The 19,458-nt window shown below is 48.6% G+C and overlaps 1 protein-coding gene across 3 annotated transcripts; it reads left to right on the top strand.

The window, feature by feature from the left end:
• Positions 1–1,608: 1,608 nt before the first annotated feature.
• Positions 1,609–11,673, top strand: LOC144730191 (uncharacterized). 3 transcript variants are annotated; one of them, XM_078610803.1, is made up of 5 exons: positions 1,609–2,076; positions 3,378–3,881; positions 5,639–5,764; positions 6,201–6,464; positions 7,647–11,673. In XM_078610803.1, exons 2-5 carry the CDS (start codon positions 3,389–3,391, stop codon positions 8,153–8,155), a joined length of 1,392 nt encoding a protein of 463 aa, XP_078466929.1. In that variant the 5' UTR covers positions 1,609–2,076; positions 3,378–3,388; the 3' UTR covers positions 8,156–11,673. The 3 variants fall into 3 exon arrangements, with proteins under 3 accessions (XP_078466929.1, XP_078466928.1, XP_078466927.1); XM_078610802.1 differs by having other exon boundaries at positions 1,615–2,295; positions 5,639–5,776; XM_078610801.1 differs by having other exon boundaries at positions 1,616–2,076; positions 5,639–5,776.
• The last annotated feature ends 7,785 nt before the right edge of the window (positions 11,674–19,458 follow it).

The following is a 19,458-nucleotide window of genomic DNA, read 5'->3' as shown; positions in this document are numbered from 1 at the left end:
ACAATCAATCAGCATCAGGTGTGAAAAACACAGCAATATTTTTTGCGGTGTTTTTCACAATAAAATAATACAAATATTAAACAATAAAATTCTCACGACGTTTCGGCTGCAACACAAGCAATCATCATCAGGTGTGAAAAACACAGCAATAATGTTTTGCTGTGTTTTTCACAATAAAATAATAAAAATATTCAACAATATTTTGGAGGTGGAGGTGGTGGTCACTCGCAAACGGCATTGCTGTGTTCAGGAGATACGGGGGCATCTTTGTCCTACAGGGTCAAGCGTGGTGAAGCAATCGTCAATTTAAGAATCCGGTCAGCGGATCGGTTATCATTGTCGCGTTTGTTGCAGGCGGCGTGCAGTGAGTTCACCGCCTCCACTGAATGTAAACAAAAGCAAATCGATGCTTGTGATGTTTTAAGGCCGCCTTTTCATTAATTCGTTTTAGTTTGCTGTCCTTCCCTAGCACCTCCGATTAGCGCGGTTGGCTACGTACGACGCGAAAGAAGTTCAACGCGCAATGCGTTCATTCAACTAATCGATCATCTTTACCGTCTAGTGTGTGTTTGTAAATTCTCAGGCTATTTTCGTGCAGTTTTTTTGTTCGATTCGTCATCCTAATCTGAACATTAGCACGTCCCTGGCTTGCACGTGGTTCGTGAAGGCTATGAGCAAATCTATAATTATATGTCTAACTTAATTACCCAGGATTAAAGCTTCGTGAGTATTTCTCTGGGCTCAGTCCGGTCAGGTTTTCGCAACGTGAGGCTTTGATTGCTGCGTTTAATCCCGACCGGGGGTTTGTGTACGTAGCGTCCGTAGAACTTCTTTCGCACCCTACACAGCCAACCGTGCCGATCGGATGTGCGGGGGCAGGACGATAACACCAACCACAAAAAAGCGGTTCTCAAGAAATTAGTTTTCATTCGAGATTTGCGGTGTACAATTGAGCACATCGTGGACATGAGGCCGGAACATACGGGCCAAAATCAAGCAAATCTCGCAACCCAAGCGGCGTTGAGCCTGGATGAGTGCTCGGATGGGCGAACCACCGTGCACAACAGGTGTTATAGGCTGCTGCAGGGCTCCATGGTGGGCAGCAGAGGGCAGTGCGAGCCAAATCAACGATCCTATTGCACTTCTACGTCAACAAACCTGTACTGAACCAGCGTGGTGAAGTATGGTCAAACCGCCCCCGCCCCCCCCCCCACGTGTTGAGAGCTGCCGACCAACTGCAGCCGAAACGTCACCTGGCGATGCTGCTGCGTTGCACGAAACAAAGACAAAGTTCCCCCGTATAGCTTTAGCAGGCTGTTGGGGCAAGTGCTGTAAGTTGCACGAAACACAGACAAAGTTCCCCCGTATAGCTTTAGCAGGCTGTTGGGGCAAGTGCTGCTGCGTTGCACGAAACAAAGACAAAGTTCCCCCGTATAGCTTTAGCAGGCTGTTGGGGCAAGTGCTGTAAGTTGCACGAAACACAGACAAAGTTCCCCCGTATAGCTTTAGCAGGCTGTTGGGGCAAGTGCTGCTGCGTTGCACGAAACAAAGACAAAGTTCCCCCGTATAGCTTTAGCAGGCTGTTGGGGCAAGTGCTGTAAGTTGCACGAAAAACAGACAAAGTTCCCCCGTATAGCTTTAGCAGGCTGTTGGGGCAAGTGCTGTAAGTCGTGCACAAACACACCCGAATAAGTAAAACTCAGCAACCTGCGTGTGCCCTCGACAACAACACAATAGCCGACGTTTCGGGCAACGACCCGCTCAACCCCAGCACTGTTAAAAACCCGCAATCGAATCGTGTCCAGGAGTCGCGAATGACGAGAATCGACGCAACGGGAATCGATTCCCGTCAGATGGACAGTGCCGCGGAGTGGTCGCGTGTGTTGGAGACGCGGGGCTGAGCGAGGCGGCTCCTCCTCGTCGTCCTCCTCCTCCTCGCTCTCCCCATCTCTCTCTCTTCTCTCTGCATCGGTGTAGAAGGAGGAGGAGGAGAGAGACCCCCCCCGGGGGCGAGCAGACGTGTGACCGCAAGGCTCGTGGACCCTCCTCGCGACTCGCGTTGCTGCAAGCCGCCGGGTGAGGCAGCTAGGCCAGGGCAGGGCAGAGGGCTGCGAGTGAGTGGCCCCTCACCTCGTCAATAGCAGCAGCAGCATCAGCAGCAGCAGCATCATCAGCATCATCAGCATCAGCAGCATCATCAGCAGCAGCAGCATCATCAGCAGCAGCAGCATCATCAGCAGCATCAGCAGCAGCATCAGCATCATCAGCAGCAGCATCAGCCACGCTGCCCCCTCAGTGCGTTATCGGCTGCACAGTCGTTGGGAGGTATTCGGTGATTGCGAAGTGCTGTTGTCATTGATTGTAAAGTACTCGGTGATCGATGGGTACACATTGTGACTATCTCTCTGTTGAGAGTGAAGTACTGTATTCGTGAATGACAGTGCCCAGTGATTATGAGGTACTCACTGATGAAACATCACGGTGTTCAGTTTCAAGCACTGTGCAATGTAAAGTGCTCATTGTAAACCATCGATTAATGCCTCAGTGCTTGTGCTGCGTTGCCATGGGTTCAGCCTGAGGTGTTCGATGAATTGTAAAGTACAGAGTGAATGGAAAAGTACTCGATACACCTTGAGGGCTGTGTAGTGTGGGTTCCTGGGAGGTTGAATGAGGCACAGAGGCAACGTCTGTGGGACCACGTGGAGACTTGGTGAGACGTGCGAGGGACAGAGATGAGTAGACAGACGAGAGACACGTAGACAGAGAGCCACAGAGACATGATAGAGACGCAGAGAGAGACACAGACAGGACTCAGTAAGTTAGGACATGGAGAAACAGACGGAACGAGAGAGAGGAGACGTGGTTCTCATGAACAGAACCGAAATACCAACGTGGAACACAGTTGCAAGTCGCATTTGGGTGCGGATTTCGTACTTTGCAAGTGACCCTTGACAGTTTATATTATTTATGGAGTTTTAATAAATGACATGGTTATGTCACTTTCCGTTCACTTTCAGTCCGCTTAAATCCAACCAAATCGGAATCTTCAAGTGGCGCATTACTCCACTAATTTCGCTCCATCTGAGCCACGCCTTTTGGATTCTCAGCTTAATCGCCTTGGCCAGTGCGCTCTCCTAGTTGTGACGGCTGGGCATGTTGCCTTCTAAATATGCGGCGTAATGATATAATTGACGTTTTAGTCCAATAATTACCACTGGTCGCTGCAAACGGGACTTTTTGCTTGCACGAAATTAGTCAACAAACACATTACATCCTTTTTTTCTGTGTTGGTATGAATGCCGAGCGATGTGACTTTACTCCATGAAGAAACTGGTCGCATTGTAGTAACATAATTGTGTTTGCATTTAAAAACCCAGACTGTTAGGCCATGGCCACGGCGGCAGTGGCGGCCGCAGTGGTGTCCCACATCAACCCGCGCCAGGACTTCCCGGCGTGGCTGGCCGCTCACGGCGTGAGCCTCAGCGTGGCCGAGGCCGTGGATCGGGAGCTGGGCATCGGCGACTACGAGGCCTTCCTGGCGTGCGCCGAGCAGCCCCACGTCAGGGCCGAGATGTTCGCCGCCGCCAGGGAGCGGCTGCCCTTCGCCTTCTACGCCGTGCTGCGCCGCGTCACCGAGGCCTCGTCCCCCAAGGGCCACGACGGGGCCTGTGGAGGCGGCCTCCAGGCCACCGGCGTGATGGCGTTCCAGCCGTTCCTGAGCGGCCTCCTGGACGCCATCGTCCTCATGCTCAGCAGTCTCAGCCAGGAGCTGCTGCAGTCGGTTGAGAGGTTCAGTGACCTTCACGGATTGCTGTACGTCACCACGGAGGAAAAGGCAGAGGAGTCAAATCACCACCGTGGGGATGCTGCTCTTGACTCGAGTAATTTGATTTGCTTCAAACAATTCATCATTTTTTCTCTGCCTTTGTTATCTTATTCCTTTATACGCTGCTATAGTGCATTCATCTTTTATGCCAATTCATTTTCAAGTGAGTTTAAAAACTCTCTTAATACCCATGTGAAAATATTACGTAGATATGTTATCTAATGAAAGAGCAATATCGACCTTGTCCACAATTGTGCTTTTAAACCATTTAAAGAACCATGTGTTAATCAAATTACAATCTGGGTGCACATTTCTCTTCAAAATCACAAATGACAAAACCTATTGGCCATGGATGGAGGTAAAGTTACTGCCACTACCGCTCTCCATTAAATTATCTTTCGACTTAAATAACCATGAAAGCTTGATGGGCACTCTGCATGTGAGAGTGGAGATATCTGGGTCATTCTAGATTTGAAGCTTTCGTGACTGCAAGGATTCATACTCTTAGTTTTTTTCGGTAAAGTCACGTAGGTTAAAAAAGAAAACAAATAAATTAAATCACGACGTTTCGGAGGCAACACAGCATTTTTGCTGTGACGGTTTCACCTGAAGACGGAAGCTTGTGTTGCCTCCGAAACGTCGTGATTTAATTTATTTGTTTTCTTTTTTAACCTACGTGACTTTACCGAAAAAACCAAAGAGTATATCTGGGTCAGTCCTTGATTGATTCTGCGATTACCTCTTAAATAGGGAAACCTACGTTACATGGAATACAGTTGAATTCAAAGTGCTGAATGACGCTTGTCTGCCACAAGAATCGGTATTAGGTGTTCTCCTCTTTAACATCTACCTGTTACCACTTTGTGACTCGCTGAACACTTTACGGATGATCATTTAGCATGCTGATAATGAGCAACGGTATTTAATTCTCATTGTCAGCTGTGGGTTTTCTGGAATCATTCGGGACAATTGCAAAAGGAAAGTCACTTCCTCGTTGGAGAGGAGTAAATCTCTTACACTGAATGACGAACATGCTGTTTTCTATGCATTGAGCTCAAAATGCTGAATTATGGCATTGAAATGGGCATACTCTTCCAACACCAAACGTAACCAAACGTCTGGGGATTCCTGATGGACAGTAATATACCATTTTCGGCTCAAATTATTAAGAAAATTAAGTCATGTAATTTCCACCTGCAGTAACTGCAGGGATTGTCAACTTATCGCCTATAACACATGAAAATGTATAAATAAAATATGTGTACAGACCTTTGTCATTTCATCGATGGATGAAGGTTGCCCCATGATGTCAAGGGGATTGTTTGGCCATCCTACACCGTACTGGTCAATGTCATTTTGTGAAAGGGGAGCCCAGAACCGTTTCAGATATCACTTGCGACTGATGGTGTAGTTGTGGCCAGGAATTTAACTCCGGTTTCCAGGTTTATAGCACAACCTACTATCCACTGAACCACTGCTCCATCGATGCAACATATATGAATTAAAATAATGGACTCTTACCTGCATGATTGATGAGTGTAATAATTTATTTTAACCGATGAAATGATGCGTACTTACATGCTTGGTATGTACTATTCGGATATATTGACTTTGAATTCCTTTTTACCAGAAATTTGCATCACAGTGTGAAAACTACAGTTTTTAACATAGTTTAATGAACACCCTGTAAACACATTCGTTTAATTTGCATCTCAGCAAAAACACCTCTCGCACGATTATAATAGCATTTGCATACTCCTGGACGCATCAACAATTTGTTTCGTTTAAATTGTTCTCGTGGGCTTGCTGCAGGCTTCGCCGAGGAGTATGAGGACGAGGTCTCTGAGAACATGAACGAGTTCTCGGCAGAGAAGGACTTCCAAGAAGAAAGGGGACCGAATGACAGATGGCCCGAGTCGAACTGCTTTCACAGCGAGGGTATGATTGCAGGTTCGTGAGGCCAGGATCACACATCCTTTCATTTATGCCTCAGAAACCTGAATTGTCATCAGCCGTGTGTTCTCACCCCTGTAGCGTTGGGGCTGCCGCAGAGCGCTGAGCTTCCACTGCTCACAACTCAGCTCCCCTACCCCCCTCCCCTTCTGCTGGTGCAACATTTATCACCAGTGGGCGAGGGGCCTTCACACATCGCAGCTATTTGTACAGTTGAGCGACGGGTTTGTGACAGCCTTTCCTCGTATACACAGCCTGGCACGAGAGACGAGAATGCATAGTAATAGAAGGTTTGAATGTGCTGGTCGCCGCACCCCTCCCCCCCTCAATGTCGTGCCATTTGGTTCTTCTCTCCATCCACAAAGTTCTCGGCCCTGTGCACTGTTGCCTGCTCCAATGCTAAAGTGGCTGCGTCCCGCAGACGAAGCCGGCAGGTCGGAAGACGAGCGCGAGCACACTCCGGAAGAGATGCTGCCCGACGGGCCGGAGGATGGCGCCGTCGAGGGCCACGCTTGGGGCGTCGTGGGCGTGAAGGCCGAACCCATCGCGGACGAGGCCGGCAGGTCCGACGGCGGCGGCGGAGATCGAACCCCGGACGAGATGCTGCCCGACGCGCCGGAGGATGGCGTGGCCCGGGGCAACGTGTGGGGCGTGCTGGGTGTGAAGGCGGAACCCATCGCGGGAGGCGAGTCACTCGAACCGCTCTCATGGTGGTAGCCGTGCCGCACTGGGCTGTGGTCCTAACCCAGAAATACAAATAAGTAGGAGGGAACAAATATACATGATTTCGTGGGCACAATACCCATGTATACATATTGCTGGCGATGCCCGTTTTACTAGCTGTATTGCAACACTGCGCCGTGGGGCTTTGTAGACCTTCCCACGCTGCGGTGTTCATGGAGGATCGTGTGGTTGTATGACCTTATTTCACCTCGCTGGTCAGTGCGTGTTGGGTAAGGGAAGGGCCCAGGACCGATTCAGATGTTACCCTCCACAGACGTTAGCTGTGGGCAGGAATTACATTCGGGTTGTCGTGTGCATCAGCATGTGCTTTAACCACTCTGTGCCACATTCTAAATCTGGTCTCGTCCATTAGGCCTACAACGTTGAGTTTTGCAAAGTCACTGTAATTATTGCAGATGTAATTTTTTTGGCAACTTTAAGGTTTTAATTCCACGCACATGCCTGCTACCATCCATTGCTGGTTTGTATCTAAAGTTGAGACTGGAACAGGTAATTTAAATTTATACACCACGTGCTTGCTCTTGCATTTATTAATTGAATTTGTAAGTTTCCTGTTTATTCAAAATAAATCAATGAGTCTTTACAAACTCGGACAAGAACATCTGAAGTGAACTTCAAATGCACGTGGTGTCAAACTGAAATCCACTGCACCCATCACGAAATGACTGGAGCAAAATTGTAGCAGGATTCCAATTGATTATCTTTCAACTCAAAATATGCGTATGTTCTCATTGACTGAACAGCATAAATATAAACAAAAGTACATCGTGAGATGAAACACAAGGAAACACGTATATTTTAAGCATGTAATGATGCATCGTTTCATCAGATAAAATACATTATTACACTCATTATTCGTGCAGGTGTCATTTACGGATTGCATTGTAGAAATGATAACACAATTTTCTTTAAGAACACAACTAATTGAGTGGTTAGAAAATGTAAAACATAATAAGTTTCGTGACCCTGCATTATTTTACATCTTTGCTGGCTGAACTCTAGCAGACAACCTCTCTCATTCCCAACTCCACTGTCAACTTCACCAATCATTCTCGGCACACGCCACCTTCTACCTACTCTGGTCATTCGAAAGTGCTGACGAACCCCTTTCCGCATCGTGCAGGCAACGGCAGCGAGGACCTGATGTTCGGGGCCGGTGCTACACAGCACCCGAAGTTCCGCTCGTTCGGCCCCTTGGCAAAAGCGAGGCTTCCCCCTCACCAGTCGTACGGCCCGTTGCCGGACGGCGAGCCGGCGTGCCGCCCGCCCAACCTCGGCGAGCCGTTTGGCGACGCGAGGATGGGCGGCGAGTGTCCCGGCTCGGACTCGACGGGCGAAGGCTGCTCCGACGAGCTGGCCGGTGAATTTGGGGCCGGCCCGTTCACGTGCACCGACTGCGGCCTCGCGTACAGTGACACGGACAAGCTGTGGCGGCACCAGGCGTTCCGGCACGGCGGCGAGAAACCGTACGTCTGCGACGTGTGCCGTAGCCGCTTTTCGCTGGTGCGGAACTTGAACCAGCACAAGAAGATTCACACGGGCGAGAAGCCCTTCGTGTGCGAAGAGTGCGGCATGAGCTTCGGCCGCAAATACCACCTGCACAGACACAAGAAGATCCATACCATCTTATAACGACAAGACATGTCAAGTGCACTGTGGTCGTTTTTTATATATATATTCCCAATGGTAACGGTTACATGTGATCTGATTTGGCACCAGAAATGCAAAATGAATGCGGTTATAATACGAAGCAAGTGCTGTCAGATCTGTGGGTGGATTCTGCTATTTGCTGTGCTGCTTGTTCAAGCCATATGGACCTTCCCCTGTTGGAGAACACTCGTCTCGATTGATTTGGGGTGCTGCATTGGACACTTCGTTCTTGAACTGTCCTTGCCCTCATCTCTGCAGAGCAAGCGATTGTTAAACAGCAACACAAAAATATGCATAACTAATGGGAAGGATTTTATTTAGCATTGCTCAGTGGTGCAATTTGCATATATTTGGGTACGTTTTTGGACAAATGTGGCCATGATGCTGGCACAGGTAAGTCCGTGGTCTCACGGGGTCTTTCATACCTGCTACCTATCGTACGGGACGTCTTTGGCGAAGGTCGCCTAGTTAATTTGGCAATGCTTCTTGCAATGCATCTGTTGGGGGCGCAGAGAACGAGGCTTAGATTTGGCGTTGCCCTGGAGACACCCACTCGGATGTGCTAAAAGCGAAATTAACACATCCATTGCATCCTCCGCTCACACCCTGACAGTATGCCTATTGTGATTTTTTATATATTCTTATTAAGGGACCCCTCTTGCCAGCATCAAAACATAAGAATTGGTTTTACCCTTTCTGGCAATAAAACAGGTGTTCAGATGTTAAAACACCAAACAGATTCCCCTTGCAAGGAATCGCGTCTACATTTCGTGGTGAACATGCAAACCACGTTCACCACAAGCATGCATGGTTAATGCAGACGTGATGCCTTGCAAGGGTTTTCTGTTTGGTGTTTTAACATCTTAACACCTGAGTTCTTGCCAGAAAGGATAAGACCAATTCTTATTGTTATTAAGCAATGAATAGAAAATTATTGTTTTCATGGACGGTTACATTTCAGCAGCTGCATTCTCTGCATTCTCTGTGCCACTGACTTAATGGAGGAGTCGGATACTTATATGATTTGTGCTGGGAATATGCAATCATCTAGTTAGCCTAAATTAAGATACCCAGCTAAATCAGTTTTGAGGATGGAATTTATTTATTGTTCTTAGTTTTATAATAATAAAATGAATTGAGTCTTCATCTTTATGATTATATTTTTTCATGCCATTAAAGTAATGCCATATATGTTATCTCAAATGAAATTTAGCAGAGTATATTTGTTTCCTTGTGTATTTAAAACTCAAGTGCCATCGCACACATTCATAATATGCCTTTTTAGTTGTCAGAAAATATTTAGCATAAGGCAAATACATTTGAACATGTACTACATTGAATATGGGTTACCAAAAGTTACCAACCAATATCAAAACAATGATGTCTCTTCCCCAGTTACGCTGCAGTTGTGCCATCAGCTGTGAGATGAACATGTTTACATGAAGCTTGCAGAACGTAGCGCATACATCGATACTCGAGACCAGGCTCCCTGCAAGGGTCCAAACGAGAACTTTCGAGGCCCCGTTAATGTCCTTGTCCCACACTTGATGGTGCCCTGCTGCTGTGGACATGCTCACCACAAGGCAGCAATCAGACTGAAAATGTTATCCTCAGAGCAGGGAATATGTCAAGTTATTGATAATTCACCGTTGGGCTGGTGTTGAGATCATCATTGGGCTGGTGTTGAGATCACCATTGGGCTGGTGTTGAGATCACCATTGGGCTGGTGTTGAGATCACCATTGGGCTGGTGTTGAGATCACCATTGGGCTGGGATTGAGATTACCATTGGGCTGGGATTGAGATCACCATTGGGCTGGGATTGAGATCACCGTTGGGCTGGGATTGAGATCACCGTTGGGCTGGTGTTGAGATCACCATTGGGCTGGTGTTGAGATCACCATTGGGCTGGTGTTGAGATCACCATTGGGCTGGTGTTGAGATCACCATTGGGCTGGTGTTGAGATCACCGTTGGGCTGGGATTAAGATCACCATTGGGCTGGTGTTGAGATCACTATTGGGCTGGGATTGAGATCACCATTGGGCTGGGATTGAGATCACCATTGGGCTGGGATTGAGATCACCGTTGGGCTGGTGTTGAGATCACCATTGGGCTGGTGTTGAGATCACCATTGGGCTGGGATTGAGATCACCATTGGGCTGGGATTGAGATCACCGTTGGGCTGGTGTTGAGATCACCATTGGGCTGGTGTTGAGATCACCATTGGGCTGGGATTGAGATCACCGTTGGGCTGGTGTTGAGATCACCATTGGGCTGGTGTTGAGATCACCATTGGGCTGGGATTGAGATCACCATTGGGCTGGGATTGAGATCACCATTGGGCTGGGATTGAGATCACCGTTGGGCTGGTGTTGAGATCACCATTGGGCTGGTGTTGAGATCACCATTGGGCTGGGATTGAGATCACCATTGGGCTGGGATTGAGATCACCGTTGGGCTGGTGTTGAGATCACCATTGGGCTGGTGTTGAGATCACCATTGGGCTGGGATTGAGATCACCATTGGGCTGGTGTTGAGATCACCGTTGGGCTGGGATTGAGATCACCATTGGGCTGGGAATGAGATCACCATTGGGCTGGTGTTGAGATCACCATTGGGCTGGGATTGAGATCACCGTTGGGCTGGGATTGAGATCACCGTTGGGCTGGGATTGAGATCACCATTGGGCTGGGATTGAGACAATCAACTGGCTACACTTGAGAATGATGTTTCATTACGAGTAGCTGTCCATATTTTAACCCAGGATCTCAGCAGTGCCAGCTCCGTGCTCTGATCGCATTTTGAGGTCCTATCCCAAAGTTCTCATTGTTAAAGTAAGCTCAAGTTAGAGATTACACTTGAGATTAAGTACATGTTTCATTACCACTTTCAACGCTTTCAAACACTCCTAATACAAGTGTATAAATTATGTACAGCATCTTGTATTGAGATTAGATCCCTGTCAACCTATACGGTTTACCCCGTATTCTTGTACAGGGAAATTGAGTTGTCAGGTCCATACGGCTTACAGCCGTTTCAATGCGGGCAAAAACATGTTTTGTCTATTTGTGTTTCTCCCTTGTGATGGGACTTTGTAGGATGAACGTTGAGATGTATACGATCACTGGGTGACCAATAAGGTCTGAATTGGTCTGTAATAAGGTAGGGCACCGGTTACTGAGTTCATGTCGCTAGAGCCGTATTACAATTGTGTTATAAATAAATGTACACATTGGAATACATCACTCTATTTCGGATTGCTCAGGGCTGCAGTTTGTTTCACAGAAGCATGCTGCGTTTATAACCTCGTCGAATTGAGAAGTCTGGCTCAGAGTGCGGTAATTCTACGTTAATTCTTTTCAACTTCTGAATAATGTGCACTGCTTTACATGAATCCCGAAAACAATAGATTTGTCTGCATTTTGCTTCTAATGCCAATGCTATCAATTGTTTTAACGTATTGCAATTTATATATATAAAAACATACACAGGTCTGTCAGAGTTTTGCAATTTCCAATGAACGTACTTTGCTAAAAGCGTTATCACCCTACGTCTGTGCGGAGGATGTCATGCATTGTTGCACATCGCTACAATCGAGGTGGCGTATTGATTTGTCTGGGACGAGCAGACGCCACGGTCTCACGTGGAGGGGATGGGGGAGGAACAAATATTCGTCTCCACTGGGACGCGTGAGGATTTTGTTTTTACCAGGTCGTGCAAACGCCCAGCCGTGGCACGCAAACACAACTTAGCCAGGCCAATGGTCACCACGATGGCCCGGAATTGCCCGCCGCTCGGGATGCTGCGAACTGGCATGCTCGTAGTTGGTGTCCGAAGTATCGTACCGTCAAAAAACCCTTCCATCTACTGCCACAATTTCACGATCAGGTGCCCTGCGTCTACATCAGCCATACGAAAGAAGACCATTTGGCGACGAGTTCACGCCAAAAAAATCCGGTATTGACGGTTCCTTGAGGCACGCTGGGGATTGCAGCCATTATAATAATGCGCATTTATGAGAATATGTTTTCCCCTTTTTTTCTGGCAACAAAACAGGTGTTAAGAAGATGTTAAAACAGCAAACTGAAACCTACAAGGAATCATGTCTGCATTAACCACCATACTTGTGGTCAGAATGCAAACAAAAAACAAACTGATAATATTTGCATTGTCTTTGAAACTGATTGGTCCACACCAGAGACAGCTTTCTTTTGAGCCTCGTCACAAAACGGCGTTAGACCATTTATTTATAAGGCGCCTTCCACTAATATCTCAAGGCGCCTTGTCAGAATAAAGTTAAGGAAAGGCCAAGAGAGAAAAGGAGATGTATATATAGAATACACGGAATTAAAAAAATGTGTTTTTAGACGCGAATTCAATGTTATCCACTTTGTCGGTTAAACGAATTTCCTACTGGAGGGAATTCCACAACCGAGGCGCAGACCCAGCCGCTCGACACAGGAACGCAGCTGGGATCGAGGTACGCACACGAGGGCAGAGTTTGCAGATCTTCGCCGCAATTAACACCCCGGTGAGCGGAGCACGGTTGGGGGCCGTCCATAAATGACGTCACGCACCTAGGGGGGTAGGGGGGGGTGTCAGACATTTGTGACGATGTGTGACGAGGGGGGGGGGGGTTTGAGAAATGTGACGTCACATCAAAATGCGCAACTTTAAATAAATATAGAATTGTTATAACAACACTAATTGTTATAACAACACTCCTACAACATCAGAGTGCAGCGCCAGATTAAATACGCACTACAATGACAATAGTTTAAAGCGATTTCAAGCATGTTTTATTTTCAAAATGGAAACATGGTTTGGGGGAGGGCAGAGCTTTGTGACGTCATTTGAGGGGGGTCTGACTTTTTGTGACGCCGTATGACGGGGGGGGGTGTCAAAAATCGTCTAAAATCGCGTGACGTCATTTATGGATGGCCCCTTGAGCGGTCGTCTCAAGATCGCCATGGTGGATTCCTGCGCACGGACGACGGAACCCATCAATCACTCCCTCTGGGGTGTCGGCAAAGACAAACACCTGATTCGCCATTAGGTGTTCCAGTCGAGAGCGACTGACCTCAATGAAAGGCTGGTCACCAACCATTTCACTGTGAAGATATCCAGTATTATAATAATAGTGTTTTTTACCCTTTTATCTGGCAACAAACTGACACCTTTTTTACAAGGAGTCATGTTTGCATAGACCACAATACCTGCGGTCATAATGCCTTTTGGCGTCATCTGGTCCAACACCATGTGAGACTAGGCTCTAAGGAAAGCTGTCTCGGGTGTGGACCAATCAACTTCAAGGACAGTGCATACATTATCAGAGTTATGTTTTTTTTGCATTATGACTGCAGGTATTGTGGTCCATGCAAACATGACTTCTTGAAAAAAAAGGTGTCAGTTTTTTTGCCAGATAAAAGGGTCAAAAACCAATTATATTTTTTACTGGCAAATGAGGTTCCAATGGTGTATATATCCAGTATTGTTGAGCAGCGGCTCAGCGAAATGGAAGGGGAGCACAGATCGTACGCGTGTGGGCGATTCGAACAGCGAAGCTCCAAGTGGATGCGCCAACGCACACACAGAGAGAGAGACGGCCCTCAGGATGGCGCTGTCGTCACGGTTGGACGCGACAACATCGTAGAATCGCTGAGCGGCCAAATTGGACAACCTCGTAAACAAACAAACAAAACACCTCGTGAAGGAAGTACCTCCTTCCCCGCTTTAAAACCAATCACCACCTCGAATCATTTCGACGGTGACTTTGTCAGCGGTCAGAAAATTACGATCGCTGAAATGTTACTCGCGTTCTAAACGGGTCTACACGGCCCAGTGACGATGGTGATGTATTGTTTACGTTTTAAATTGCCACGCGTTTGGGCTCCAAACGAAGACGGAAGGTGCAATTCGGTATTTCACTGAACATGCGCAAACAATGTCTGTAAGTACCGGTTCTACTTCGGGGGTCAAACATCCAAATACCACCGTACCAAAAACATTGGACCTTTGCTTTGTAGTGAGGCATTTGAAAAGCAACAGGTGAGTTTATAATTGGCTGCCGCCTGATGATGCCGATTGTAATTACTGGCGAAACGTCGTACTCAGATTGTAAATGTTGTGGCTTGGCTCTCCAACAACACCGGTTAGTGCTGTACTAGTATAATACACTATACACTACACTATACACTAGTGCTGTACTAGTGACGAATTGGTACGGTCTGTTTACGTGACAACCCTTACTAGTTGGCTGTGTCGGGTGGTGGCGGGTTTAACGACACATTTATATATTTACGCGGTCTAACCCCAAAAAAACCTCTATTATGGAGTTTATAAATGTTTGTTGAGTTTGGAGAAGCCATTTGACAGCATCTGGCAGTCACCGGATGGTTCTATGTTGTGTACGGGACTGCCCAGGGACATGAGTGTGGGCTCACCTTTAACCTTGCCACAATGAGGAGACTTTCCCACTTATGGAGGAGACTCATAGACTCATGGAGATCCATAGATTCACATAGAGACTCACAGGCTCACCGCAAGACCCATCTACTCACATACCACACACTCGCATTGAGACCCATAGATTCACACAGACCCTCATACTGGCATGGACACCCACAGACTCACACAGCGACCCATGGACTCACGTTGAAACCCATAGACTTGCATAGAGAGATAACGACTCAGAGATCCATGCTCAACAACACAACACGATGGGCAATGGACTGCATAGACACAATTGTGTGACTCGTTAAACTATAAACAATTTCTAATATACCAGGTACAGCCCACTGAGCTATTTTAGAAATTTTGCAGAAGCGACCTGGTCATAAATTATAATCCAATTAAGTGGATTATCGTGTGGACATTTTGTTTATAGCAGCCAAATACTCTAAACGCACGTTTCTAAATGTGGAGGGGAAAACCGGAGGAACCGGAGAAAAATCCACGCGCCCATGGGGAGAGAGACACGCCAACTCCAAATATACAGCAGCAGGCGTCAGGGTCGGGATCGAATTGACGACCTCCTGCACCCCAGGCGAGGTAGTCAACATCTCCTAGCCACCGCTGATGGAGGAGGTAGCCGCACCTCTGTCTCGTGCATCGTTCCACGCATCACGGTTCGGCGCAATCCGCGAGGATTGTCCCTTTGGTTGTCTCGTCCAAAAAGCGACTCGTGCGGGACATCGCGGGCGTTTGTCGAGAGTCTTCGAGTTCGGGACGCCGCGATCCGCCACCGCTCGCCCGCAGCGAGGGAGCTCAACAACAACAACGACGACGTCGCTGCTGCTGCCGCATTATTCACGAGGGGCGGTGGCCAAACGGTGACCGCGGTCGTTCCGCGGCAGGACGGGCAGTGCCGCTGTGCGCCTCGCGGCGGAGGCGCGTCGAGTTCTCGGGCGGTGGTGGAAGCGGCAGCGTGAGAGAGAGGCGGGGGGGTCACTCTACTTTGGTGAGAGAGAGATGGGGGGGGGGGTCACTCTACTTTGGTGAGAGAAAGATGGGGGGGGTCACTCTACTTTGGTGAGAGAGAGATGGGGGGGTCACTCTACTTTGGTGAGAGAGAGATGGGGGGGGGGTCACTCTACTTTGGTGAGAGAGAGATGGGGGGGGGGGTCACTCTACTTTGGTGAGAGAGAGATGGGGGGGGTCACTCTACTTTGGTGAGAGAGAGAAAGATGGACTCGTGAAGGCGCACGCACAGGCCCCGTGCTGTCGCCGATCCAGGCGCCCTCCCCAAGCCGTTGCGTGGTCGTGGGGTCGTCCCGGCGGCCAGGAGATGTTTCACTTCCTCGCCCGGTATAGCAGGAGGTCGTGGGGTCGTCTCGGCGGCCAGGAGATGTTTCACTTCCTCGCCCGCATTAGCAGGAGGTCGTGGGGTCGACCCCGACCCTGACGATGCCTGCTTGTTGGATATTTGGAGTTTGCGTGATCTCCCGCGTTTCCCTTGTACATTTAGAAACGTGCGTTTAGACGCAGCGGTGGGGAACCGTTTTCTGCCAAGGGCCATTTGGATATTTATAACATCATACAAAATGATCAACTTAAAAATTAGCCTGTTATATTTGGTCAAACGTTTCATTAACTCACCCCTAATGCGATGGCTGGAACTGCTTTTCTTCGGTGAGGCGTGTGATGTTAGCTGGTATTGACGATGTTGCTACTCGCAACTGCTTTTCCAGGTTTGCTCCTAGATTTATTGAATTTCGAGTCCCGCCTGCGGTTGCCTTGGCAGGGCCACACCAACTGATTTCGCGAGCCTTGTACGTTCCCCACCCCTGGTTTAGAATGTTTGGTTGCTGCTGTCAATGTCCACGCGAGCTATATAGTTTGTGGCCAGGTCGCTTCTGCAAACGAGCCGTGTCGCTCACGAAGCGCTAGCTGGTAAAATAAAAAAAACATGTTTAGTTTAGAGAGTGGGAGTTACTTGGTCTAACTGCATCGCGCTGGTCTGTCGGGGTTGTGCAAAGGCAGGCGAAGCATTGACGTGGGAGCATATAAGTACGGTACAATTAATTTTGCTGCCCGCAGTGTATTCCCCGCAGCCGCCTACGACAACGTGGTGTACGTGTGTGATGTTGTTGTTGTTTGTTGAACTTCGTTTGCACCGTGCGTAGCCTACCGTGACATCAAGTCAGAGGTGCGTGGTGACTTTGCACGCGAAGCGCTATCCAGGCTCAGCCTGAAATAACTTTTGAGATCCGACGAGATTCGGGTGCGTTCCAGGTGATGTTTCTTGACAAAGGCCATTGTGTAACCACAACAATGATACTACAGTCCTGTAAACAACGGTGCACTTTGTTTAGAAGTGCGTCACTAAAGTGTCGGGTGCGCTCTTTACAGGACGGTCCCTGCATTCGGATGTTTGGCCAATTCCATCGGATGTGTGCTCTCAGCGAAAAGCCAAAGCGAATGAAAAGCCACTCACAGCACCGCACAGATAGGATGAGGAATCCATTGCTGTACTGCCATCTCCACACAGACCTCGTAGGGCCCAAACCCACAACAACTGGCAGGCCGTCTCCCATTCGAGTGCTAAACCAGGCTCATCCATGCTTAGCTTCCGAGAGTAATTTGTACAGAAGTATAGCAGCAGCATTGTGCACTGGCCGCTTTTGTTTGGCTGAGCCTCAGGCTTTCTCCAATGAGCTGAAAGCCGCTTTGTGACTGGTAAATAATACAGGGCGCGCTTCATATCCAGCTTTCTTGTTGTTGTTTTTAGCAACGCAGCAATAAAGCGAGGTTATAATATGCACGTACGAACAAAACACAACTTGCACTTCTTCTCAACGACATTGTGACGACGCATCTTCATCACGAGATGCGCCAACGTCGGTGAGAGAGAGAGGGAGCGGAAGGGGTCACCGCGTGCGCGGCGGCTGCTCCGTACGATCCTCGCCCCGCCGCGCAGCCTCCTCGCCGGTGGCCCTTCCATCTCAAAGCAGCGGACAGTGATCGAGCACACAAAGCGCCTTGTGTGCACGAGCGTGTGTGTGTGTGCGTGTCTGTGTGTGCGCGTGTTTGTGTGTCTGTGTGTGCGTGTCTGTGTGTGCACGAGCGTGTGTGCGTGTGTCTGTGTGTGTGTGTGTCTGTGTGCGTGTCTGTGTGTGCACGAGCGTGTGTGCGTGTCTGTGTGCACGACCGTGTGTGTGTGTGCGTGTGTCTGTGTGTGCGTGTGTCTGTGTGCACGAGTCTGTGTGTGCGTGTCTCTGTGTGTGCGTGGGGAGGGGAGGGGAGCGTTAGTGTAGTGGGTTAGCGCTACGCCGCGCTACGAACCCGGCCACCCGGGTTCGATTCCTGCTCACGGTCACCAACACCGGTGACGATTATCTGAAGCGGTACCTGGGCCTCCCTCTAGGTCGACTCAGCCTCAAATTAGTACCTAGGTTGACAAAGGCGGCTGGGCATGGTGTTGGCCACCCACCCCCTCGTATGTGCCGTGCCGGTCTTCATAGGTACTCGCTAACGGCACATGCCCCAACAGTCTGTTAAGGCTATACGGGGGTTCTTTGCCTGTGTCTCTTAACTCAATCCCCGGCGTTAAACATTGCGCCGACGAATGTGAGACTCTTTTCTCATTATCAGACACTGAGCCCCCCTACTGGAGGGAGCGGCGTGTGAATGGATGTCTTCTCTGAGGCCAGCAGCGTGTCTGCGCCATGCGCCCAAATGCGCGCCCCGTCACAGCGCGTACCGATGTTGCTTTTGTCGGTGCTGCTGGTGCCAGGGGGAATACAACAGACTCCCAATTCATTGATCTGCACGTTTGGAAAATGTTCATGCATTAGCTTCATGTGGATTGCGATTGAAAGGTACTGCTACGGACATCACCCCTCAGTTATAAAGTAATGCATCGTCAGCTGACGTGTGTCACAGGGTCGATGTTCCGAGCAATGACCCTTTTTTCAGGTATGCTTATGTGCATCTCGCCATCGATATGGCGTATGTTGTGTCAAGGGCTGATTTTGGGGGGAGGATCCATTTGGCAACCTCTCGTATTTAATTTAGTGACATGAATGCGGCGCATTTATAATAGCATAGAGGTCCCATTTTTATAGATGGTTTAATTTGCTTTTATTATCGGTTAACACATGAGGGCGGTCTGAAGATAATACTACATTACAGTGCAGCCACATCTGTCAATCAACTGCCAGATGAATGCCTCCCCAAGCCATGGTGGTGATGGGGATGTCTGAGCATACTTCACCACACCGGTTGGTCGACTCGTGCACTCGATTCGCCCCCTTTTTCACCGACCACAGCTGGACACAGCTGGACATATTTCTCGGGCAGCCTCCACCGTGCACTTCGCTGCGATAAAAGGTCAACTGCAACACCGGTACCGGGTCTCGACACAAGTCGCCAATTTCCAGGCCGTCCGGGTAAATCCTGAACTGTGTGGGTTGGTGAAGGAGGGGGATGGGGGGGGGACCAGGCCTATGTATGTGTCTCTCTGTATGCATCTCTGTGTTATCTCTCTCTGCTTGAATGTCTGTCTATATGTCTCCAGTTCTGTGTTTTATCTCTCTCTCAAATTTAGCATTCTCTGGAAGAACGAAATCAACCAGGTAGGGTGATGACTGTTATGTTAGCCGACTCTCTGTGTTGCATTGCATTATATTTCTAAGTATAATAGGTCTGTTTTTTCTTTCATTTATACCCGATGATGATTGCTTGTGTTGCAATCGAAACGTCGTATGCAATTATTTGATTCATTATTTTCTCTTTATACGCGACTTTACCGAAAGAACCAAAGAGTAAGGCCAGGACGGGTTCA

This window comes from Lampetra planeri, chromosome 35 (genome assembly GCF_965212315.1).
Source record: "Lampetra planeri chromosome 35, kcLamPlan1.2.h2, whole genome shotgun sequence".
NCBI lineage: Eukaryota > Metazoa > Chordata > Hyperoartia > Petromyzontiformes > Petromyzontidae > Lampetra > Lampetra planeri.
The sequence above is the reverse complement of the archived record's forward strand: the minus strand, read 5'-3'. Positions and strand labels throughout refer to the sequence as shown.